The sequence below is a fragment of the Calypte anna genome, chromosome 10 (assembly GCF_003957555.1).
Source record: "Calypte anna isolate BGI_N300 chromosome 10, bCalAnn1_v1.p, whole genome shotgun sequence".
Taxonomy (NCBI): domain Eukaryota; kingdom Metazoa; phylum Chordata; class Aves; order Apodiformes; family Trochilidae; genus Calypte; species Calypte anna.
The window spans coordinates 7,789,146-7,814,888 of record NC_044256.1 but is presented as its reverse complement, the minus strand read 5'-3'; the positions used below and the strand labels follow the sequence as shown (position 1 = coordinate 7,814,888).

General features: G+C 38.7%; 1 protein-coding gene across 3 annotated transcripts in view; it reads right to left on the bottom strand.

The window, feature by feature from the left end:
* Nucleotides 1-25,743, bottom strand: part of TLN2 (talin 2) — a 154,137-nt gene that overhangs the window by 75,315 nt on the left and 53,079 nt on the right. For all 3 annotated transcript variants that reach the window (XM_030456686.1, XM_030456687.1, XM_030456688.1), the window contains 12 exons: nucleotides 22,220-22,390; nucleotides 19,663-19,760; nucleotides 18,890-19,019; nucleotides 17,287-17,439; nucleotides 16,277-16,419; nucleotides 14,996-15,123; nucleotides 12,414-12,477; nucleotides 10,647-10,751; nucleotides 8,972-9,127; nucleotides 8,019-8,120; nucleotides 5,472-5,548; nucleotides 3,706-3,886 (listed from right to left, as the gene is read on the bottom strand). In XM_030456686.1, coding sequence (XP_030312546.1) covers nucleotides 3,706-3,886; nucleotides 5,472-5,548; nucleotides 8,019-8,120; nucleotides 8,972-9,127; nucleotides 10,647-10,751; nucleotides 12,414-12,477; nucleotides 14,996-15,123; nucleotides 16,277-16,419; nucleotides 17,287-17,439; nucleotides 18,890-19,019; nucleotides 19,663-19,760; nucleotides 22,220-22,355 — 1,473 coding nt within the window. In that variant the 5' untranslated portion in view covers nucleotides 22,356-22,390. The remainder of the gene's footprint in view (nucleotides 1-3,705; nucleotides 3,887-5,471; nucleotides 5,549-8,018; nucleotides 8,121-8,971; nucleotides 9,128-10,646; nucleotides 10,752-12,413; nucleotides 12,478-14,995; nucleotides 15,124-16,276; nucleotides 16,420-17,286; nucleotides 17,440-18,889; nucleotides 19,020-19,662; nucleotides 19,761-22,219; nucleotides 22,391-25,743) is intronic.

Genomic DNA, 25,743 nt, shown 5'->3' with positions numbered 1-25,743 from the left:
AGAAGCAGAAGAGGGGCTGTTACAAACTGACCACTTGGGAGCAAGGAGTACAACAGTCAGAAATGAAGGAGTGAAGTCAAAGGGTTGTGGGAAGTTGTTTGTGTCTGTTTCTCACTATCAAACTATTTTAATTGACTATAAATTAAAAGCAATTTTCCGCAAGCTGACTCTGTTTTGCCCATGAGGGTAACAGGTTCTCCTTGCCTTTTAACTAAACCTATAGGGAAATGAAGTTTTTTAAGCTTTTTTTTTTTAGATCTTATTTCTCTTTCCCCATCTTGTTGAGGAGCAGGAATGAAGGAGGAGCTGGGTGGGTATTAAGCAACCAGCCAAGGTCAATGCACTACATACATTGTTAAGGGACAAACCAGCAGCCCAACTGAAGTGCATGTACACCAGTGCACGCAGCATGGGCAACAAACAGGAGGAGCTGGAAGCCACCGTGCAGCAGGAAAGATATGATGTAGTCGCTATCACGGAAACGTGGTGGGATGACTCCCATGACTGGAGTGCTGCAATGGGTGGCTACAGGCTCTTCAGAAAGGACAGACAGGGTAGGAGAGGTGGAGGGGTAGCCCTGTATGTTAGAGAGTCTCTTGACTCCATAGAAATTGAAGTAGGTGATAATAAGGTGGAATGCCTGTGGGTCAGAATCAGAGGGAAGGCCAACAAGGCTGATACTGTGATGGGAGTCTGTTACAGACCACCCAACCAAGAGGATGAGGGTGATGAACTCTTCTACAAGCAGCTGGCACATGTTTCAAAATCGTCGTCCCTTATTCTCGTGGGTGACTTTAACCTGCCGGACATCTGCTGGGAATTCCACACAGCAGAGAGGAGACAGTCTAGGAGATTCCTAGAGTGTATTGAGGATAATTTCCTGATGCAGCTGGTTAATGAGCCTACCAGGGATGGAGCCCCACTTGACCTACTCTTTACAAACAGAGAGGGGCTGGTGAGGGATGTGGTGGTCGGTGGGCGTCTGGGACTTAGTGATCACGAAATAATAGAGTTCTCAATAATCAGGGATACAAGGGGGGTTGTCAATAAAACCTCTACATCAGACTTCCGGATTTTGGCCTGTTCAGAAGACTAGCCCAGAGCATACCCTGGGAAACAGCCCTTGAAAACAAAGGGGTCAAGGAGGGATGGACATTCTTCAAAGAGCAAGTTTTGAAAGCTCAGCAGCAGGCTGTCCCAGTGTGCCGAAAGGCGAGCCGGCGGGGAAAATGACCACTCTGGCTCAACAGAGAGACTTTGAAGGAAATTAGGAATAAGAAGAGGGCCTACTGGTTATGGAAAAAAGGGTTATCTACTCAAGAGGAATTCAGGAATACAGTTAAGTTATGTAGGAAAAAAATTAGAGACACAAAGGCACAACTTGAACTAAATCTCGCCACCTCTGTGAAGGATAACAAGAAGTCCTTCTACAGATACATCAGTGGCAAAAGGAGGGGCAAGGAAAACATTCATTCTTTAATGGACATGGACGGGAATGTAATTGTCAAAGATGAAGAAAAGGCTGAGGTATTTAACACCTTCTTTGCCTCAGTTTTTAACAGTAAAACGGGCTATCCTGAGGACAGCTGGCTTCTGGAGCCTATAGGAGACAAGAATCTAAACACCCCCCCCTGCAATCCAGAAGGAAACTGTCAGTGATCTATTGAGCTGCTTGGATCCCCACAAGTCTATGGGACCAGATGAACTCCATCCAAGGGTGATGAGAGAGTTGGCAGAAGAGCTCGCCAAGCCTCTCTCTATCATCTACCAGAAGTCCTGGCTCACTGGGGACATCCCTGATGACTGGAAGTTGGCCAATGTCACGCCACTCCACAAGAAGGGCCAGAAGGAAGACCCGAGAAACTACAGGCCTGTCAGCCTGACCTCAGTGCCTGGCAGGGTTATGGAACAGATCATCCTGGGGGCAATCACACAGCACCTGCAGGATGGACAGGGGATCAGACCCAGCCAGCACGGGTTTAGGAAGGGCAAGTCCTGTCTGACCAACCTGATCTCCTTTTATGATCAGGTGACCCGCCTGGTGGATGAGGGGAAGGCTGTGGATGTGGTCTATCTGGACTTCAGCAAGGCCTTCGACACCGTCTCCCACAGCATCCTAATGAGAAAGCTGGCTGCCCACAGCTTGGACAAGCGTACTCTGCACTGGGTTAAGAATTGGCTGGAAGGCCGAGCCCAGAGAGTGGTACTGAATGGGGCTGCTTCCAGTTGGTGGCTGGTCACCAGCGGTGTCCCCCAGGGATCAGTGCTGGGCCCAGTCCTGTTCAATATCTTCATTGATGACTTGGATGAGGGGATTGAGTCCATCATCAGCAAGTCTGCTGATGACACCAAGCTGGGGAGAAGTGTTGATCAGCTGGAAGGCAGGAGGGCTCTGCAGAGGGACCTGGACAGACTGGAGAGATGGGCTGACTCCAATGGGATGAGCTTCAACACGGCCAAGTGCCGGGTCCTGCACTTTGGCCACAACAACCCCATGCAGCGCTACAGACTGGGGACAGAGTGGTTGGAGAGCAGCCAGGCAGAAAGGGACCTGGGAGTCTGGATTGACACGAAGCTGAACATGAGCCAGCAGTGTGCCCAGGTGGCCAAGAAGGCCAATGGCATCCTGGCATGTATCAGAAACAGCGTCACCAGCAGGTCCAAGGAGGTGATTCTGCCCCTATACTCAGCCCTGGTAAGGCCACACCTTGAGTACTGTGACCAGTTCTGGGCCCCTCAGTTCAAGAAGGATATTGAGGTCCTCGAACAGGTCCAAAGGAGGGCAACCAAGCTGGTGAAGGGACTCGAACACAGATCCTATGAGGAGAGGCTGAGGGAGCTGGGGCTGTTCAGCCTGAAGAAGAGGAGGCTCAGGGGAGACCTCATTGCTCTCTACAACTACCTGAAAGGAGGATGGAGCCAGGTGGGGGTTGGTCTCTTTTCCCAGGCAACTCTCAGTAAGACAAGAGGGCATGGTCTTAAATTGTGCCGGGGGAAGTTCAGATTGGATATTAGAAAGAATTTTTTCACGGAAAGGGTGATCAGACATTGGAACGGGCTGCCTGGGGAGGTGGTGGACTCTTCATCCCTGGAGACATTTAAAAAGCGACTCGATATGGCACTCAGTGCCATAGTCTAGTGACTGTGGCGGTAGTTGATCAAGGGTTGGACTCGATGATCTCTGAGGTCCCTTCCAACCCAGCCTATTCTATGATTCTATGATATACTACACTTCTAGTGCTAAGTCATTATTTTAAGCATTGATTATATTCTCTACAGACTGTTCAAGGCTTTTGACAGTCTCTTAATTTCAATGAGAAAACTTTAAGCCCGCTAAAAATTCTACATTGGTGGGCTAGAAGTAAGCTAAAAGTAAGCCTTTTTCTTTTTTTCTTAAAATTGCTTGCTGTTGCCAGTCTTTACACCTTTTTTTTCTAATCCCTGGATACCAGCTTAACTACTTAAAAAGAAAATAGAAGGTTGAAAGAGCCAGCTTTAAAGAAAATTAAGGGATAAGTCAAAATACAGTACTATAAATATTTCAAAAATGCTCAAAACTTATACTAAGTAAGCCAGGCAGGAAGTCACACTCAACCTCCTCCTGCTCACAGCAATAGGTGTTTCTGCTGTTTCTGACTACTTGCAGCATAGACAAGTTTAAAATGTAAAACAAAGTTTCAAATACAAAACAAGCAGATTCCTCACAAGCGGGGGCATATGTCCTCTGTGCATCTGCCCAATTGTGACTTGTTGCTGGGGAGAAGGCATCATGCCAACGTTGAAAGTCTCTGGGCCACTGGACCCTGAACGCATCACAGCTGGCAGTGCCACAGAGCCATGCTCCACCTTCCCAGTTCGGTTGAACTGCTGCTGCACGATGGTAGATCTAAAAAATTTAAAAATAAAAAAGGAAAATCCAACAAAGAGAGAATTAGTTAGTGCATGCAAATTGAGTTCTGCCAGATGTTCTTCCTCTAGGATTTTAAATGGTATTTCACAACATTTGGGAAAGCTAGGAAAAACTACTGCCTTTGAGCAGGCACTGAGGAAAGAAGAAGGTAATGTGGGTGAAAGAACAGCTTTACCATTTTAATATGCATAACAGAACCAGAATAAGGTTTATGGCAGAGCTGCTTTGCTTCAATTGTATCACAGGCTGATGGATAAATATGAAAAAGCATGAACCCTGTGGAGAGGCCTTCTGCAAGCAATTCTTAGATTTGGGATAAAAACTAAGAATCTTCCATCTTTATACACACATGCTAGTAATATGGCAGCCTATCAGATAAAAGGGCTAAGAGGCAGAATACTTTCAAGAACAATAAAGTTACTGTGATCAATAGTCATGAACTGCTTTGCCAGATACACTGCTCATTTTTACATAAGATTCAAGCTTTAAGAGCTATAAGTGTTGACAGAAATTCAAACAACACTCTGCTTGAGAAAAAAAGTAATTTCAATTGTTAAAATCCTGTCTTAATCTATTACAAGATTTGGGTTTCTCTGCACTGCATATAACTAACAATATATTCTGGAAGACATCTGGAAAGGGCAATGTAAAGAGAAAGCACATTTCAACATATGTGACCCGTCAAAAGCTGAAATTTCACATAAGGTCACATTACATTTCTAACAAGTCTATTTTCTATAAACCGTATGTTGAACAATAAATCAAATCGACTTTTCACATACACACTGCTGACACTGCCATCCTCCGAGTTCCAAGAGGAGACTCAAGTGACTCCTTGCAGCTTATAATGTCATAAACCTGTTTCTATTCCTTCACTGCAAGGGAAGATTTAATATTCCTTTTCAAGGGTACGGCCAGCTCCACAATTCTGCCTTTTGCTATATACAGTTACTCCTTAATCACAACCATAGTCTGACCTGCTAGTCCCAAAACCTTCCATTTACCCACACCACAGTTCTGACTGTTTGTCTAAAGTGGTATTGTGAAATAAGCCATCTCTCTTCATGACACAGCATGAAATTAAACTTACAGGAGTCACATTTACTGGAAACCATGGGCAGACGTAAGAAACTAAAACCCTGAAAATCCTAGGCGTTTGCATGAAGATCAAAAAATCCAATATGATATTCTCAGCTCTGCTTGCATGAATTCAAACATTTAAATGCAAAATTTTCAGCTCTACATCATTAGTCTCTCCCTAGCACCTTACTGAATTGTAGTCTGAGTTCCTTTGTTCAAGGGTTAAGCTACCACAAACAGGTACCACAGCTGGTTCAGGTACCAATGATTTTCTGACAAATACTTGCTCTTCAGTTCTCAAATGAAACTAGGAGACTGCTGATTTGCCTGGGGATAGTACTTCCTTCTACTGAAACACCCTGTAGAAAAGAACTGTTTGCCAGTAATAACTATGCTATTCCATTTGAAAATAAAAAAGCTGCCACAGCTGAGAAGTGTCACTCTTAAACAAAAGGTATTTCCTCCTGTTGTGTATACTCACTTCTTAGGTGAAATAGACTCTTCCAACATGGTTGATTCCTCATCACCTTCAAGCCCAAATCTATCTTTACTTTGTTTCTAAAGGAGAAGACAAAAAAGTTAAATATTGTGCTGCTTTTTGCTTTCTCTCCATCATTTCCTTGCCACTTATCAGAAAGCTAGTCAAATTAGCTGCTGCAGTTGAATATCATGGTTTTTGGCAGTGTGTGGCAACAATGTCCAAAATCAGAAGAGGTGCCCTTCGGCACCCACCAGATTAGATTGTAAGCCCTAACAGATTAAGTGCATAAAGGAAAAAAGCCTACTGGTACTTTTTTGAACAAAGGGATAAATAAAGTGCCGAGATACTGTCTTTTCTCACAGAAAACCCCAAAAAAAAAACCAAACCAAAAAATTCTGAGGACTGAGTGGTAGGGGACAACAGGAAATCCTGGCACCATTGGACATCTACCAATCCCTTTCCCACTCTCTTCTAACTCAGGAACATGGGACTGACTCAGGTAACTAGAACTCAGTGACAAGTCCTATTTAGCATTCTGAAATGTTACTGTATGGTACTACCTACTACTCAAGAAATATATATCCATAGGGAAGATGATAAATTTAATACTATATCCAAATGATTTACCACAGTTACTTAAGACTTCTGGACAGTCTGCACATCTGATCTGAGGCAATTTTTTATAGTGGTATAAGGGAGATAAATAAACACAAGAGGATTAAGTCTAAATGACTACAAATAGGAAACTACCAAAAGGGTTCCTTGTAAAAAGTCTATTTCTACTCATGACCTTGTGCAAAGACACTGTCTGCTTTCCACCTTGTTACATGATTTGTAGTCTGAACAGAAGTATATATATACAGATGTGTGTATATATATAGAGAAACTTCCACTATGACCTTGGGTACATTGAACAGAAACTCCTCGTACACAACCCATACACATCACCTCCAGCTCTCTCCAAAGGAGTTACTATTAGTATAGTTTGAGTTTATGCATTATCTGAAACTATCTATTTTTAGTCAATAGCCTTACTTCAATATGAATAAAAAACACATTTTGATTTAAAAACACTAAAACTCAAGTTCAGGGTGCCCTTTCAACTGATTAACAACTTGTAACTGAAACTGCAGGACAAATTGGGTTGGGAAGTGTTGCACCCACAACACTTCAGCAGAAAAAAGGCACCACAGATCCAACACCAGAACAAATAAGTTGGAATAGTCCAAAACACCATGAATTAACACTATGCAACTGCAAGCAATGAAACATACTTTGAGGCATGCACCACAGAAGTAACCTGGGCTCAGCAACTGGAAACTGCATGCTTCTCATGCATCATAAAGCATTGTGGGTGTTTATTAATTAATTGCTTCTAATTCATTAATTTTAAAGCTGGCTGTGTCGGCAGATTGTAAAGAAAAAAAAAATCAGAGATCTCTATCAAGACAGAAAGGCTGCTTTGTTTGGCATTAAAGAGCAAAGTTACTGTTGAAGCTTAAGAACTAGAACCAAGTTTTAAACCATCTATGGTAACCTGCTATTTTTTTTTCCATTTATTAAGCCTGAGACTGGCAGCCTTAGAGAAAAAGACACACACTGTGATGAATTCCTCAGCCTCCAATTTCATAACTCTTGATGTCCCATCCTGTCCACATGAACAAAGGTAACAAATTTTCCTGAGCTGCTTAGCTGTCTATCATTTCAGTACTATTAAAATCTATTACAGCAAATAATGATATAGTTTGGTTAAACCTTAATAAAGTAAAAATCTGCCCAAGAGCAACCAACTCTACTTTAACACTTCACAGTAGGACTACTCAACTCCATGTTTTGGGGGAAAAGTAGTAGTCTTTGCTGTTGTGTGTATTTATTCATGAATATTTTCAATGCTGGAAGTGCACATCAGCCTCTTTTCTCTCCTGCCACACACACACACACCATAAAACCAAGTTCTAAGACAGTCTGGTCTCTTCATAAACACTGATTTTAGCCCTCTCTCTGCACAACTGAGCTGTTATTCTTTGCTTCACTGATCACAACATTTTTCAAAGAATATAATGATTTTTTTTTTTCTTCCAAAATACTTTCCTCAATTTGATGCATTACACGGAAGAGCTGCTGGACAATCACTCTGTAGCCCTTAATGTAGTTTCAGATGCTGCTCCCATTAAATCAGTTATTTCCATCTGATCCACCACTTTGGTCCATAGCTTAAAATACATAGTTGAAGCTTTGGACTCTTCCCTGGACATGCACTCATATTCAGCAGTTCACCCTCTTGACAGAAAAACAGAGCCCAGGTGTGTGTAATGGGCTTGACCCATACTGCAAGTGCAGTTACCAGCCTTGATATTTTCCTGAAGCTCTTGAGTTAAACAGAAAGACTTCGTATTACTTGAAGGTAAAAACAAGTACCAAAATATACAAGGTACAACATCAACTTCATGAGAGAAATAGAAATGTAACTCACACACATTTGGGGTTTTGCACTACTGTACAGTGATTTCTACTGCATTTTCACTACCTGTCATCTTAACACGGTACCTTCTTTAGGATGATATCAATGTAGCCTGCAATTAACTGAGAGATCTGTTCTCCTTCAGTGGTCTGTACAGAGTAATAGCTTTCCTGATATTCACCAAAATCCTGAAGGAAAAGGGGAAAAAAATCTTTACCAATAGAAAGTAAATAAATCGAGAAATGGTCAGATATGAGCGAGAGAACTCAAATTTTCAAATTATTTGTGTAGACATTTCATATATCCAACAGTGAATGAAACTGCTCCAATATTCTAAACCAGTCTGTGTAAGATAGAGCAGAGGAGAAGAATGTTGGGTTTTTTCTCAAGCTTAATCACAGACATTTGGTAAACTGAAATGCCAGAGGACCTAGAGATTCTTAGTCTGATCTTACCAGACTCAGTCACCAAAGAATGGAGAAAGGTCTTTAGAATTCTGTCCTATGGCATAGTCTCCCATGCATTTAGAAGTTAGATACACATAATTAAAGTGAATATAATTTTGTAGCCAATCGCTCTTGTTCTACCACTTTAAACAACCTTTTCACACCCAAAATACTCTTGCTGCACTGGTATCTTGATGTTGACAAAACACCACATTCATGTAAGTTCCCTAAATCTATAATAATAAAATGTGTTAAGAAACATCTACCTTTGCAAGTCACAAAGTGCATTATGAAAGTCAAGCACTGTAGGAATTTAAGCAGGTTTTAACTATGTTTTCGTACTGCTTCTGTAGATTAGATTTAAAGAGCATTTTTTTAAAAGACTGAAGCAGCACTTTTGGGGAACCAGTCTATCTAGAAACATCAAAAAACAGATTGACCCTATAAACCAATTAATTAGCTTAGGACACAGACTCTACATAAAAGTATAATTACGGATAGAAGAAATTATATTAAAGAAAACATTCTCAGTGTAAGTCCACCTTCCTTGCCACACAGACCACTCTTCCTCTGAACATACACAAAAAGATTACCAGAGTGAAGCTTTTAGGTGAGGCAGCCCAGCGTTTCACAGTTGTCAGTGGCCATTCCTGCAGCACTTCCTTGGTCTTCTCATCCACACGCATCACTGAGTCTTTGGTGACACCAAGCAAGCGAGGAACCAGCTTGTTTTTGCCTTTCATTTTTTCCTGTAAAAAAGTGTGAAAGATTGTTTTTCATTCAAATGGAGCTTGCCATAGAAGAAAGGACAAGTGTGATGGAACATAGTGACAAAGACCAGCAAATGGCATGCTGAGGATATTATGAAACTCCAGACCAACTTGTCTGGCCACAAGGTGATTCACAAGCAATGCAGTAACATTAAGCAGCCCTACTCATCGCTGAATTTTTGCTATGCTGTTCAAAAGACATTTTAACCCACACAAACATAGGAAGGAAAGGGGGAATCTGCATACTGCCAGCTGATATCATCTGGCTGTTGGGTGTTGTGTCTCTTAGTTTTCCAAGATTGCAGAGCACAGGCTCAAGCTTGCAATTTGCTACATGAAACCCATCAGAACCCAGGAATGAATCCACATGTACCATAACCCAGTATGTATGGAGACTGCAAATAATCAATTCCCATTTACATAGTAGATCATTTGACAGGCTTTTAACAAAACCAACTACTCCTTACAAGAGAAGTTTCACGATATGGCTAGTTGACTCAATTAGTTTGCTTTAAGCTATGACACAAGAAAGCAAGATATGAACAGAAAATAGAAAGATATTTTTCCCTTTTACCATAGAGGTCAGTTACATTGCTTTAACAAACCCCCAGTGAACTGGCAGCTTGTTCTAAACGTGAACACTTGTTAGTTTTAATATTTTAGTTACTGAAAACTGCATACCATAACTTCAGTATAGTTTCTAATATGCAGCTTAGCTCAACAGCTGTTAAGAGGACTGAGACTCCTTTCACCATTAATGGTGCCTAAAAAGATATTTTCCCTTAATTTTTTTCTAAGCAAACTGCTATCTATATGGTATCCTCTACATGTTTTTAATTGCATTTTCACCATCTCTCTATTTCACTAACATTTGAGGATGACTAAGTACTTTAGGAAAAGGCAGCTATTGATATTCAGCCATCTAAAAAGATTCTGTCCTGTAACTGTGGGAAACTTAGAATGAAAATGTTTCTCTAACTTTAGCCTTTCCATTCTTATCACTGACTGCTGCATACTCAGGCACTAATGCTTCAGCCCCATTTTCAAAGAATGCCAGCATCTTGGTACCAAATTTTCTCAACAGCCTTAATGCTGTTGGTATTACTGTAAGGATTTTTACTGCAACAATCAAGAGAAATCAATCAAGAAGTTGATTAAGCTGTTCTACAGTTTCCTTTTATCAGCAAGCAATTCCTATTATCGTTACACTTGTAAACAGGAACAACTTACAAGTTCTTTGTGAATGTTTTTCTGAAGACAGGAATTTGTTGGTCATGTCAACTTAAGGAAATTAAATCATGATAGACCCAACTTTCTGTAAGCCATATGACAAAGACTAAAAATTATAATTCTGTCCCATGTAGTAGTTTACACTATTTTCAAATGCCACCTTTAGACCGAAGGCTGTAAGAACATCTTTAACTTTTGCTTAGTGCACAATCTGCTGTAATACATAAAAAACACACATTAAATATGGCAACAGTGAGAGCTATATTACCTTAACAAGAAAAAATGACACTCCATATGTCCGCAGAGAACGGGCGAGCTTCACATACTTCACTTTGGCCTCTATTTCAGTCATCTCACCACAGTTTTTGTGCTCCTGTAATGAGATTTCAGTATCACAGAAACAATACTTTCTGGAAACAAACAAAAAAGGATATAGATGTTATCTGTTTAAGGATGCTTAGTTACTATTTATTACAATTGGAACATCTAAAAAATACTAGCTACAAGTGTAAGCAAAACTATACCCTAATTCCTCACACTGGAGAACATAACCTGTGCAAATAGAACACTCCTCTTTGACCATCATCCATGCAACCCGTGCCTCAGCTCAAGCACAATAAACCCACTTTTGAAACAGTTTAAATTGTAGGCATTGCTGCTGACACTGTTAGACTTCATACACTTTTACACCTCTTTACTCAGGTTCTAAAGATCATTTAAGAATCCCATTTTAAGAAATCCCATTAAGAATCCCCAATCTTTTTTCACAGACTATTTCTTTCATCTTTGTGCCCAAAACTTTGGATTTCTCAGAGCCTCACACCTTGTACTGGACCATTTCTCATCTTATTTGGGTATTTCCAGTGGGCTTTTGTTGCCAGTTGTACCATTGCCCACAATCACAATCATTCTACAGGTGAGGAAGAAGCAATGATTTTTCTAAATAGCTCATCTTGAAATACTTGTCTAGGCATGTGTTGCAATTCAATTTCTATTTATTGTTTAAACATCTTAATCATTAATCAATTTTATTACCTGAAAACAATGACAACTACCAGTATTTCATCTCACCATCTGCTCTCCTATCCCAGTGTCCTGCTATTTAAAGACTGTTTGTGGGATTTGCTATCATAAGTCATCTTCCTCTCACACTTCTCTAGCTAAGTTACCATCTTGTCCATGTTCCACAGAGGAGCACTGGGAGGAGCAACTGCAACTCCAAAAATCCTTTTGCAAGCCAAGAACACTGACTGATCATCTCTGTCAAATTCAGCACAGAGAACACAAAGATATTGTAAGAGCAGGAAGCCCAAACATGGTCAATATAAATGGACTACTTGGCTAAAATCTCTTGCCAAACTCAAGACTTCTGTAACTGAGGGAAAGCAGCTGATTTTTTTCAAAAACACAGCTTGTTTATCATACTTTGCTGTTGCATCTTTGCCCAGCACTAGTGCCCTCAAAGATGAGCTTCTTGTCCATGCACTGATGTAATGATTGAAACTACTCATAGACGACATTTGACATGGGCGAACATCACATGCTATGAACAACACAACAGTGATCCTGAGCAGTGAATGAATCTTTTTTTTTTTTTGCTTAAACTGCAACACCACTGCCACAAGCTCAAGTAGAGCTATACAGAAAAGCACTGCACATCCTCATCCATGAGGAACTATGTGACCTGTTCCTGCTCTTCAGCTGGTCTCCCAAGCTCCACAAATTGAAGTTCATGCCTGAATAATAAAGGCATGAAATTAAAACTAGTTTTCCTAATTGTGCTTCTATTATATTACAAATACACATTTCTCCCCTTCAGCAATATACATCTCTCCCCCTCACTGAATAATCATCAGTGAAGAAAAAAACCAAACACTGAAAGAAATCTGCTGAAGGATGAAAAGCTGTCAGATTCTTTAAACCTTTTTGTCTTATAGTTATATAATTAAAGTATACACAGAGTATACACCTGTGAAAGGTCAACTTTCTTATAAAGGAAGTAAAACTATATAAGGCTTTTCAGCCACACAATTACCTGAAATATTCTCTTTTCAGCCCCTCTTTGTTTGGTATATTCTTTAGGCAGGAATTCTTTTAGGCTAGAAAAAAACAAAACCAAAACCAATTTCATAGTTAGTGGTGCCCTAATGAGGAGGGATGCTTTCCATACTCCTTAAGTCCCTTAAGCTTCTTAAAATGGGCATAAAATACCCATACAATGAAAAAAGCTCAGGCTAAATAAGGTAAGAGCAATAACATATTTTGATTACTTAGGAAAAACACTGGTCACAATGCCATGTAATACCTCTTCAGGTTCTGAAAAGTTATCAAAAGTAAACAACAGCTGAGACACTTTGCATTCTTAAAACTATATAATGTCTCTCACCAGCTGAGAGGGTGTTCACATCTAAATTCAAATGCACTCATTGTCATCTTGGGGAAAAATGGGACATCAGAGCTTGAGTCAACTGTGTGTCTGAGTTGAGACACTGCTAACACTTCTCAGTAGCACTCTGATTTATTGACATGAGGGACCAAGTTCTTTCTCTGTGTCTTCCAAGAAATGTTAGAATACTAGTATGTTACTAAAAAACTGCAAAGTTATTTAAGTGGGCACTTAACACCATTCACTATTTCAAAAACAAAGTTATAAATAACCAGTACTAATTTGTGTAGGACTCAGATACTAAGTGTCTCAGAACACAGATTAAACAAATCAAGTTTGGCCTCAGTGACAGTTTATTCAGAGAGAATCTTCAAACACCTCACCTGTACCTCCTTGCTGTATAATAAACCAAGTCCTTCGTCTCAGCCAAACATCACCCAAATTTGATAACATATCAACACCATTACTCTTGCACATATAAGCTGGAAGTTAGTCAAATGGTTTTTACTTCTATCACCTACTGTTTTTCAGTCATTAGGCAGTAATAATCCCAACTTAAAGGGTGAAATGCTAGCTGTAAACAGACTGGAATTATTTTAATACTACCTATCATCATGTTATTTTCCTTATGCAACAAACAGTAGTTCCACTTTATATGGCAGCTTGTGCAACTAAGTTTGCAAGAACAACTGAAATATATTATTTCTTAGAGTTTTAATCTCTGTTCCTAGAAAAGACAATTTGAGATGTTAAAGTGAAACAAGCTGGATTAAAGGCCTGAGTTATTGTTCACCAAGTGTTCTTGGAAACAAAGAGGAGAAGTGGGCAGTTGTAGCTGCTCCTTTCCTGTCTGCATATAAATACTAAGAGTTCTTTATTCGTTTTTCTCTCAGCAGATTCAACACAGTGTACACCTCTGTAGGCGTAATGCAAAACTTCAGCTGTATGATGAGGGGCATGAAGGACTATTTGCAATTTGATAGTTTAAGAGCTTACACATTTTAGTTTGGCATGAGCTTCAAGAAAATTCCAAAACACAATACCCAAATGTTAACAAGATGCAAGCACTAATCTTCATCTCTGCCAAAAATCATCTATCAATAACAAAAAAGGATATAAAAGATCTCTCTACATAAACAACGTTGCAGACATGACAAACCAAGCTATGTAGTTTCGAAATAATACTATGAAATACTAATACTATTATATTACATGCTGGTTTTTATGTGAGCACACAAACAGACAGTACAAAGAAGAGGTGATTACTAATAGGAACTGAAGGATGTTTGTTGATGTGGTTTGTCTGCATAACTGAACAGCTGTTTCAGGAAAATCTTTCAGAAGTGGTGTCTTTCATGAGTGCTGCAGCATTGCATGTTCCAAAACAAGCCACCATTTTGAAGTGATGCCCTCAGATACAGGAAACCCCACACTAAAGTTCAAAAAGTATAAGAGTCAGCACTCAGAGCTGAACAGGACAGCCACCAAATATGCACCCATGTTTTTGTGCATCACATTAAAGTAAATAGCTTTCTTTTACCCTTCCTGCATTCAACTCCATTCCTCAAGCTATAACCCTCTGTTAACTCTACTAGAGCCAAACCAATCAGAAGATCAAAATCAGTAGGAAGACAGGAGACAAAGTTCAGAGAAACTCAACTTACCCTGTAGAAAGCAATAAAGGCTAAAGGATGGGTCACTCATAAGGACTCCTATCCCCATCAGCAACAGGACAATTCTAGGTCCTCAGTCATGAAATGCCATGAGAGGGTGAATCTTAACAGATTACTAATGTCACTACAAATTGTGGGAAATTTGACTTGTACACAAAGCAGTATTAACCTTATTCAAATGCTAAAACATCCTTCCATTTGTGTACTCCCCTAGTAAATCAAATCTCTGTGATATCTACTCATGCATTCTTACATTACAGATGGCATTGCTAAATGCAGGAAGAAGTCAGCTTCAGAGGAAGAATAAAATCACCATTCTCCCAGCTCCATACTTAACTGGCACCTGGGAGGGTTGGTGTTCTGTGCTGCCTAATAAGCCCCTGTCAAAGGTCCCTTCATCAGCCAGGGTGGCAGTTAGGCTCCTTTCACACCATGATTGCAACAGGAAACGCTGTATGTTATTACCTCTGCTCAGACTACTACAGCGCATCTAGTCTGTGACAACTCAACATTAGTTACACCTGATGTCACCCAAATTTAGAAGGTAGAAATGTTTACTCTAAAAATCCAGGTTTGTGTTTGTGTTCTACATGAGGTCCAAACTGGATCTGTGCTTGAAAGCCTCCAAACTCACAGGCCTTCTCAAAGGAGACAGGATGGGAACCATTCAAAATGTCATCACGAGCCTATAGGAGGTAAGCAAAGACACATCAGGGACAACCAAAGTAACTGTGACATCGCAAATTCCTTGAAACCTTGAACAGCAACACACTTTTGTGTCTGTACGTCTCCATTATTCCATTCTGGATGTGTTTATGACTAACAAAATAAACAAGAGGCCAGCTAGATCAGGTAAATATCACAGAATCCTTCTGGTTGGAAAAGACCTTTAAGATCATCAAGTCCAACCTGAGAGATCAACATCTACAGAGACATTGAAATCACGATTGTTACAACTTTTATCAACAAAAAGGACTTGACAGGCATTTCCTGCCATACATACATATAAATACAATGTATATGTATACATAATGTTAGTGTGATGGTCTCCTAAAATACTTGAAAAACGTGATGCAGGCTTATAAAAGCAATACCATGTTTATTTTGCCTCAGATTTAAAAGAGAATTTAGAGCAAGCCCATTGGAATCAGATGCAGGTATGAAAAATATTAACAAGGAGCTTAAGTCATCTTTTTTTTCCAGACTGTGTCAAAGGAAATAGCACTGGAGCCTGCAGTTAAATATTATCTTCTGCATAACACTCTCAGCTTTGCTAAGATATGTATAGTACTTCCACCAGTCTGGGCAACCTGCTTAGGTGGGCTCTCACCATGTTACATGATATGGTCCATTTCAAACAGGATACCTGCCTGCTGTGTGTGCTGTCTGGGTTGAAGATTGGAAAGGGAGTGCAGAAGCAGCTCTCTGATCAGGCAGGAAAGAGATAAGCAGAAAGCTGGTTGCAAGACTGACCTGAGATTGCATATTACAGAGAAAGCATCACCTATAGGAGAAGAATGGGGAGAAGAACTGAAGAGAGCAACTTAAAAGACTAGAGACATTCAAGAATTTTAAAAAAACCAGGATAAGGATGTAAAAAAGTCATTGGATTTCTGACTGAGTGTCCATAATTGGGTTGAAAGCATTTGATTAAAAAGAATCAGCAAAGCCTCTGTACTATCACAAGTTCTTGGAGGACAGACAGAAAAGTAAAATTGGAGCACATCCAGAAGTGGAATTCTATAAGATGGTGTATGTCAGCAACAAAGTTTTTCTTATTAAACTACACAGGTAACCTCAGACAAGGTAGAACCCATATTTCTGGTACACATACTGTACCTGAACATAAAGCAAATTAAGCTGAACAGGATCTCTTGAATCTACATTCTGGTCTGAGTAAAAGAACTTTCGTCTCAACAGTAGTGTTTCATTTTCATCGACTCCTTGTTCTCGAAATGTTCGGCTGTGATCCAGCCAATTCACTGCAACAGAACCACAGACATGCACATGGTTAAATTTGCAGTGTTGCCAGTGCTAACAGCTGCTGTGAAAATCATGTGATAATCACCATTTCCACTGGAGGGTGAAACCCTGAAAACATGTTGCTTTCATTTCTGTTTCTATTCAGTGCTGAAGGCTGCTACAAATGAGAATTCAAAAACAGCACTGTCAAGTTTACTACAGCATAAAACACCATTAACGTTGAAGAAACAACTATAGGGGAAGTTTTATTATTAAATTAACATCTTAAAAGCTTCATTGCAATATTACTTAAAAGTTTACCATGTTTTCCCCCAAAAAACCCCCACAACTGCAGTGTTTTCTTTCCTTTTCCCTGAATGCCATTTTAAAACATTTACCTGCCAGTCAGTTAATCTTAGTGCCTTAACATAGAACAGAAAAAATTGTTCTCATGACTTTACACATAAGAGAAATCAAACACTGTTTTCATTCTTTGGCAAACTCCACTTACACTTATGACTTTAGAGTTTCAAAGACAAAAGTACCTTTTGATGGTTTTCAGTAGGCATCAATATTCAAATATCAAAATTCAACTAGGGAAAGAAATGGTAATTACAGAAATGACCCTTCATACTTAGACCTCCCCTAACAAAAAACTAACAAGAAAACACCTCAAAAGACTAGGGTTGCCAGAGGCAACAATTTGTCAATTTACCTAGTTATAAAAATACTCAGTAATAGACAACATTGCATATGAAAGGATGCAAAATAGAGGTTGGAATCAAGTGAGACACTAGAGAACCTAAAGGTGCATCCCTGCATGGCTTTTTTGCACAACACCACGTTAAGTTATTAATTGAAGAATTATCCTGGAATATGCTACTCACAATCATCATCTGTATGAAGCTTAGCCTTCAGTTTTTCCATTTTTCTTTCATCACGCAACAATGTTCTGTCTTTCTTAAGCGTCCCTGTACTCTCCTCTTTCTTCTCTTCAATGGTTTCCTGGATTAAGGAATATTCCTCATAATTTGTTATTCCTGGAATTATAAATAAATGCAGTGTTTGTAACAATAAAAATATAATATATTTCAGAACATGTAAAATATTCTTTTCCATATATTAAAGCACTAATGGTTTATTTCAAGCATAGTAAAGATATTCCAAATGAAATGCTAAAATCTCGGTATGGGGAAGGAGATCCCAAGAATAATCTACAACGTCTGCATTCAAGACACCTCTCCAATACCTGGCATCATCCTTCAAACACATCATTCCTTTGTCACATGCTGCATTTGCCACTTTCTGAAAGACATTCAGTGTTTTTTTGTTATCTACCAAGAGAAGCCACCAGTTTAACACAAGGACAGAATTTAAACCAGCAGTAAACTCCAGAACAGAGACACCCCTTCGTAAATTTCCTTTCACGGATGCTTGCAATTGCTTCCTCAGAACTGAGTAATTTCAGCTTGCCTATGATGCATGAAAGAAACGTAGCAATGGAATAGATGGCAATGAAAGACATTAATTTATATCTTACAGTTTTAAAACTCAACTCTTCCTATGAATTTTACATCAATCAGATTGAAAAATCAATTCATGACACTTGGCACATGTCCTCAGTTGCTTTCCTTTCTTTGTCCCACTTGTTTTCTCCACTGTTTGGGAATGCATATTCATGTTATACGGGAAAGAAAATTCTATGCTCACCTACCTGTCCACATTTATTAAAATAAGTTAAACTAATTTTTCAATTAAATTAGTTACTGCACATTAGAATCCAGAACAGAAGCACCCAAATGAAATAGAAATGGCTTAATTTAAATGTAGCTTAATTCACTTTCCAAGTAGATGAACTTAAATCAAATTAAGGCCATTTTAATTCTAAATGAGAACTTAGAAAGGGTTGAAAATGATCTAAACTCATCCACATTGCATGCTTGTTTATCATTAACTACTAACTGGTTAACCAAAATGTCTTTCTAAATACAGACTATAACCAGCATTTTTGGCCAGCTTCTCTAGGTAGCTTACCTATATCATTTCACAAGTGATATTGCACTGTGCATCAGGTCTTACTGATAACAACTGAGCCCTAAGTTCATATATACTTCAATATAACAGTATTTAACTTTTATCCATTAAAATTAAGTATAAGTTTAACTCTAATTCTCTACTACATGCAGAAAACCCTCTGCAAAATGTAAAATATAATAAAAAGTTATTAGCTTATTTTAACATAAATTTGTGCCTTTAACTGCTAAATACTGAAGTTTAAGAACACAGAGAACCAATTTTCTCTACCAATATTCATGAAACCTGGAGAGCAGATTTCAAAAAATGTTTGGTAAATGTTAACTGATAATCAATTTAAATACTTTTTTTAACATGTGCCAATTTCTAACCAGTAATACACATAACATCCTAAAAAGCAAAATAAAAATATAGCCAAAAAAACAATTCTTAACCATGTGGGTCCCAAAATCTTACCTATCCTGCTGCAAATGGTAACGAGCAATTCACCGACTGTTTTAGAATCATCCACCATGACTGTTTTAACTGAACCATCCAACATACGTATTTTCTGAGGTCTTTGTTTCTTTTTGTACTCCAATATATCCTAGGAAGTAAACAAGACTGTTCCTAAATGCTTTTGGAAGCCAGCAGAAGCCAACCCACTAACTTTGATTCCTTTAACAGATTTCCCTTCCCACAGTCCAAGCTGGATTTTTCCTTTTCTATCAGCAAAGTATCAGCAGTATCAACAAACTTCCTCATGTAACAAATACAATGAACACGATTGGTTCTGCCAGTGTCATTTTTTGAGGGCTTGTCCTAGCTGGCAAGACAGATAGATCCAATATAGATAGGTCCAAGACCCCTTATGCTGCAAAAACCAGTTAAGCATTTAAAAAGGACAGCAGTGACTTTTGCAGACATGTGATAATGTGGATAATATAACCTCATCTTCTGTAGTATGTGAGAAACCTACAGTATGATGCAAGACCACCTCAAACACACATCTTATTACAAAACTTATTTTTTATCTTTCTGTTCATCATTCAACGAAGACACTATTGGCCACAGTAGGTCATGGCCACAACCAGATGCAGGAAAACACTACTGTAGTGCAGCAAGGGAAAGAATTTGAGAACAGCCTCAAGATCCTCCTACCCCTCCAAACACTGAACATTCTTCTTGCTATCTGGGAAAAAGTTTTCTTGTAACATGTTGATTAAAGAAGCAACAGACTAGCACCATACCCCATTTCTCAGCATGTAATAATCCAGCGTTCTTCCAGCCTCCAGCCATATACCTTTTCGAGGATCTTCATCTGATAGGAATAACCCATAATCAGAGGCTGTGAAACAAAAGAGACAAAAATCTCATTGAAGACTATTAAATCTAATAAAGAAAACATCGGTTTAGCCAGTTCTTCATCTTCAGGGTTAAGCTTCCATTATACTTTCCTTCCATTCTTCATAAACTTAGATAAAATGTTTTTTCTGTGCTAAAGAAAAACTACTTTATAAAAATTCATTTATCTTAGCAGCAGATAGCCATTCAGATGAGGCTTTTAAGACAACTTGAACAAAAGCTTCAGTAAGAAAGAACATATCACACATAATCTTTAATTTCTATTATATTTGTAATTACTTCCCTTCAAGATATCCTTTTTTAAATGCTCATATGTCATGCTTTGGAACTGACTAGCCAAAACCACAAGCAGTTTGAGCTTAACCATAGTATTCTTCCATTTTACAAAAAAGAGTTCACTGTCAACCCTGAGCGTATCTCAGGAAAAACCTGCATCTATTGCAAGCTAATAACTTACTATTGATTCTTTCAGAATCACAACTAAATAGTAAAATTCTCATTGTCATAGAATAAACAATCTAGGCTTAGGCTTCACAGACTAAACCACAGGTATACAAAATGAAGGACCATGACTGTCAGGTAAAGGTCCATGTAAAGAATCTCTTCTTGATCAACATCAGGATGAAGAACTGATACAGAGTGCATTTCACTACCATAAACAGTGCAAACTACTGTTCATCACCTAAGTCTTCTATCATTGCAGCTCTACAGCTTAAGCTCACAGCTTTTTCATACAAGCTGATGAAGAGCATGCAGATAGCCTTTGGCAAAAGCTCCCTCCAGGGATGGAACCTTAGGCTACTTTCAGCCAGGTGTTCCAACCTTGTGTGAACACTAAGTCAAGGAAAAATAGATTCCAGTTTTGGGTATTGTTTCATCTTTAAATGTCATGAGTAGCCACAATGTACATTTTAAAGTATTTACATTAAACATACTGTTAGTCATGCGAGTATATAAATGACCTTAGACTTAAATACTCAAAGTATAACTAGCCTATAAATACACAGTTTTGAAGCAAGAATCCTTAAAAATTCTTTCCGCCAACTTTAATTAAAAATTCTTCTGAAAAGCCAAGTGATCCGTAGCTACAGAGATGTTTGACACATCTTCAGTAGAGAATAAGTTATGTAAAATTTTAGAATTTGTGCCAACAAATAGGTTGTGACCTTCAGAAGCACCCGAAGTGCCTTGCACAGAGCATGGATTTACCAAGGAAGCACAGGCTGCTATTGTGCTCTTTTCTGGGGGACAACCCTAGGAATGAAATACTGGTGTCTATGCAACTTGCACATTAACATCCTCATCTCTCTTTTGCCAGCATGCAATTAATGCAGGACAATTACATACTCTGCTGAGCAGCAACAGCTTGATCAGTCTGTATGGCATCACTCTGAGTCCTCTGAGCTAATGGGCAAATGCACAAATTTCAGCAGCCACAAAGAAGGGGAAAAGATATGCCAGGAACTGTATTTCACCAACAACCTCATAAAGCCACTTCATAAAGTCACCACTCAACTCTGTAAAGTTGTTTCAAATTCATAACTGCACAGCAATCATCTAGAAAGAAAAGCCCTCCTGTATAATATGAGGAAAACTCCTAGGCTCTTCTGTGAGGTTCATGATGTTCAGATCTTTTCCTGAGCTTCTCTGAATTCAACAGCTGTTCAAAATCACCGACTTTAGAAATGAGTATGGTAGAAATGTACAGCCTACATCTGAAAAATCAAAGCTCTACATCTAGGATTTCTGCAAAAGAGAAGCATTTTCCAGTACCACTGAATTTTTTGACAACTTTGACTACATTTTAACTACAGCTTTCATCTAAATGAGGAATATTTGACAGTCTGCATTCACCTAATAGGTACAGAAACAGCTCAATTTGATTAACATGTAGCAGCACTATGAATATGGTATTCACAGCATGATGATGCTCTTAATTAATTACCAGGTTCAAACGTTTCCTTTTGAACATTTTGGAGAAGTAAAAACATTCATTTGTAATTCATGTTCCTTTGCTGAGACACAAAGTAAGTCTCAACAACCTGTTAAGGATTTCTTAGGAAGCACTGCCACAAACATTGCTTTAACAAGATAGTATCAAAAATTACTCTCCAAGCAGGTAAAAAATCATTCTTCAGGCAAAAAACCAATTTATTTAAGAAGTAAATGTTCCACAAAAAAAAAACCAAACATCCTTTGTAGAAAAACCTCTGTCAGGACAGAAAGGAGAAAAACAATGCAGCTACCTTCTGTCACTTGAAAATCTGTTGGCACTTTCTGCCTTTCACTCCAGAGCCTTATGATTTAAATAAAAAAAAACAAAACCTCCAATCTGAAATATAAATGTAAGAAACAGAACAGTCTAAAAAAGAAGAACCCATGGGTCCATCTTAATTTTCAATTAAATCAATGATTTGACTAAAGACAAACACAGGAACTCACCTTGCCCTGTTTGAGCCTCTGGCACCCGCTCACGAATAACTCTACAGGCATCATACACTGCAGTGGAGGGTTCAAACTGCATTGTCTTCACTACATTGCACTGGCGGACACAGATCTTCAAAGAAAGAGCTACCATGGTGCCAAGTTAACTGCAAGTTCCTAGTAAAGTATCTGAAAAATAAACATTGGCATTATTGCTTACAATTTTCCATGTGTAGTTTTATTAATGCAGTCCATTTTTCCTTTAAAAAAATTACTTTAGTAGAATTAGATGCCTTCAAATTAAGTTCTATGTAGTCTCATTAACATCATCAAGCTAGAAACCATCAAATCACATATTTATCTCAGTATACTGGAAATCCATCTTCCAAAAGTTTGTGTATTTCTGCTTAGAGGTTGATATATCGTCAAATTTATTTGTTAATTGAGGTATGTCAGAATGGTGATCACGGTTTGAACAGGGGGAACTAAAGGAGGGCTTTTCAGACTGAGAGGGGTAGAATGCAAAGGGAAGCATATAGTCCCTCCCATTTCCTGCCATATTATATAAAAGATGAGAAAGCCAGCAGCTCCTCCCTCTTTTTCCTCCTGCTTCCTGCTTTCCTGTTTATTACCCCCAGCTCTCCACCTGCTATCAGGTTGTGTGTTTAGATAGATATAGATATATAGTAAAATCTGTAGTAAAATCTGTTAGTAAAATCTGTACTTAATTGTTTCTGGTTTCCAACTTAAAGCCTCCAGTCTTTATTCTCCTTATATATTTGGGTATTTTTGGGGGGGGGATAGAGGAGAATTCTGTCCTAGATTTGCAGTCCGCACAAACTGCTAAACCAACAAGAAAATAATACACTTATTTGGGATGCAGCCAACATCATTGACTACTGACAGAAAATTATTTTCCTCTAATCACACCTTTTCATTAAACCATTTAGCTTAGCTGTTATTTCACAGTTTACAATAACAACAAAATCAGGATTTTCTTAGTATGCAACTTTTCCTTTCTGAAGATTCTAATGTGTGCGATACCGTGCCATGGTTCTGTTCAAGATGTTTCTATCCTGTTGTGCAGCTACCCAGAGCTTCCAGAATGAGTTATTTTTCATTTCAGTTCTATTTCAGAATCTTCACGGAATTTGACAGAATTTGTCTGCAGAAACAGGAAGCTACAGGTGCTTTTTGTTTTGTTTTATTTTGTGATATTCTTCTATTTGTCTTCTATTGCTGTCATAACATTGCAAGCCACTCTTCCATCATCAGACTTTCCATAGTGACCTCCAAGAGCTCTTCAAAATTGAAGTCCTTTCTGCATAAATATAGAATGTACTAGGATCCCCAAATGCTTCCTGCATAAATTCATGCCTGTATTTTACATAAGAGGACATGAGGTTCTATGGACTGATGATGATGATGACAATTTGAGTGGGAGAAATTGCAATAGTTAAACAAGAACTTAAACTCCATTTGTGCATCTTTTTACAGCCCAGATATTCATTACTGTCTGGCAACATCACTTTAAGGAATAGGAAAGAACCAACATTTACATTTCATCAGTGCACTGATGCACTGAGCTCAGTGACTGCATCCCTCATCCAAGACACAGACAACAGACAAGTAATTTCCTTGCTGATAATATTTAGGAACAGCTCTGGCTCTAAGATGTCATCCTCCCCCATATTTTTGTGGCAGCCTATCCATCTGCCTTTCAAGCAAATCACATTACTTCAGATTTTAGTACTTCCAAGACCACTCACTACCAATATGAAATGCTAGATATGATAACATGATCTAACAAAGGAAAGGGCTTAATTTGTACTATTCCTACACTAATGTCTGTGCTAACCGACAACTGATGGGCTGTGATGTTAACTACAGTGATAAGCAAACAGAAAATGCAAAATCTCACCTCTATATTATCTCTGCTATGAGGACACAAACATATTACAGGACTTCCATTTCACACCCTTGCCAATAGAATCTTTGAAATAAAACACAACCCCAAAATACTTGCATTTTTAAACTAAGCAACTGCAGAACAGTTAACACTGACAATGTCAAATATGGACTCTGCCCACTCAGTTCAAGGAATGTTCCCACTGCCAGCGCTACAGATAACAGCAAAGCTCTGCTATGATTTAGTAGAGGTCTGTCTCCTTGGCAATATTTCTTAACTGGATCATTCAGGCTTTAGCAAATGTAAATCTAGGTCACAGTCTAAAAAACTGCATATGTACACGCCCATATAAGCAAAGCTACACATTTTCATACTAGATTAACTTCAAGGTACTATTAAAATGCTTTCCTAGAAGACTAGGCTTACTCTCCACCAGAACACTATAGGAGCTGGAACCCAACTATATGTTGCATGCCTGAAATATGGGTCTGCATGTCATAGCAAGGCCTTTAACACCAGCTCCTTGATGGACCAGATACTGAGGATGTCATCAGTGGTCATTCCACTGAGAACAGTGTAGAGAGGTGCCTCTCTTATTGAGGTGCAATTATCACCACTTGTAAACACTGAATTGGAAATTGTGTCTTGTCAATAAGTTTGGAAGGGAGCAGTATGTTCTCTTCTGGTAGTCAGAAAGGAAAAAAAAAATCAATTTCCCTCTTGTTAGTTCAAAGATGAAGGCAAAACCAGTAAACTAACAGATCAAAAGCTTATGTTCTAAATGGGCAATGAGCACAAAGATATCAGCTACAGGGAGTCTGAAAGGAGCCTGACAAACCCAGACACCCCGTGCTATCTGGGGTGGCTCATCAGAAGTCTCAAAGTTTGAACAAGCAACCAAAAAAAGTATAATCCTTCCTTCCTTCCATCAGTTGTAAGATGAACTTAAACACCATACAACCTAAAACAGGGTTTATTCTGTTTGTAAACGTGGACAGAAAATTCAAATGCAGGCCCTCTTGCATACCCTCATGCCCCAGGAAAAGCCCTACTCAACCACAGTGCCTGTATACACACCCCATGCAGCCTGACAACAGGTTTAGCTAAAATATTCAAGCATAAAGAAAAATTCACAGCATCTATATGTAGTGTGCAGTACTGAACCTTAAAAACAAAGCCCTTGGGGAGAAAAAAAAAAAAAAAAAAAAAAAGAGTAAAATAAAGGTGAATTAGGGCAACCTTCCAAAAGCTACTGTCAAAGTAGGCTTTAATTGTTAGTAAGCATTAATCATCCTGTTCTCAGTTCACACACTGGAGTCACAGAGGAACACCATCTATTTTATTAAGAATCCAGCAAAGAAGTACACTCAAGGAGATTTATATAAGAGACCAAAATATTTGAGTCTAATTAAGAATTGTTTATAGGACAATCAGCTTATTAGCAATTCAATGGCAGTTTGCTTTTTAAGTCTAAAGGCACATTAGCAAACTTAACTTGCATGAATTACAAGGCAATAGAGGAGAAATGTCCCTATTTCAAACAGAGCTGAAACAGTTTCTAGATAACAGAAGCAATGAACTTGAATGGAACTGGCTGTAACACAGGAATCATTTGCCTCAGGAGAAGCAGCTT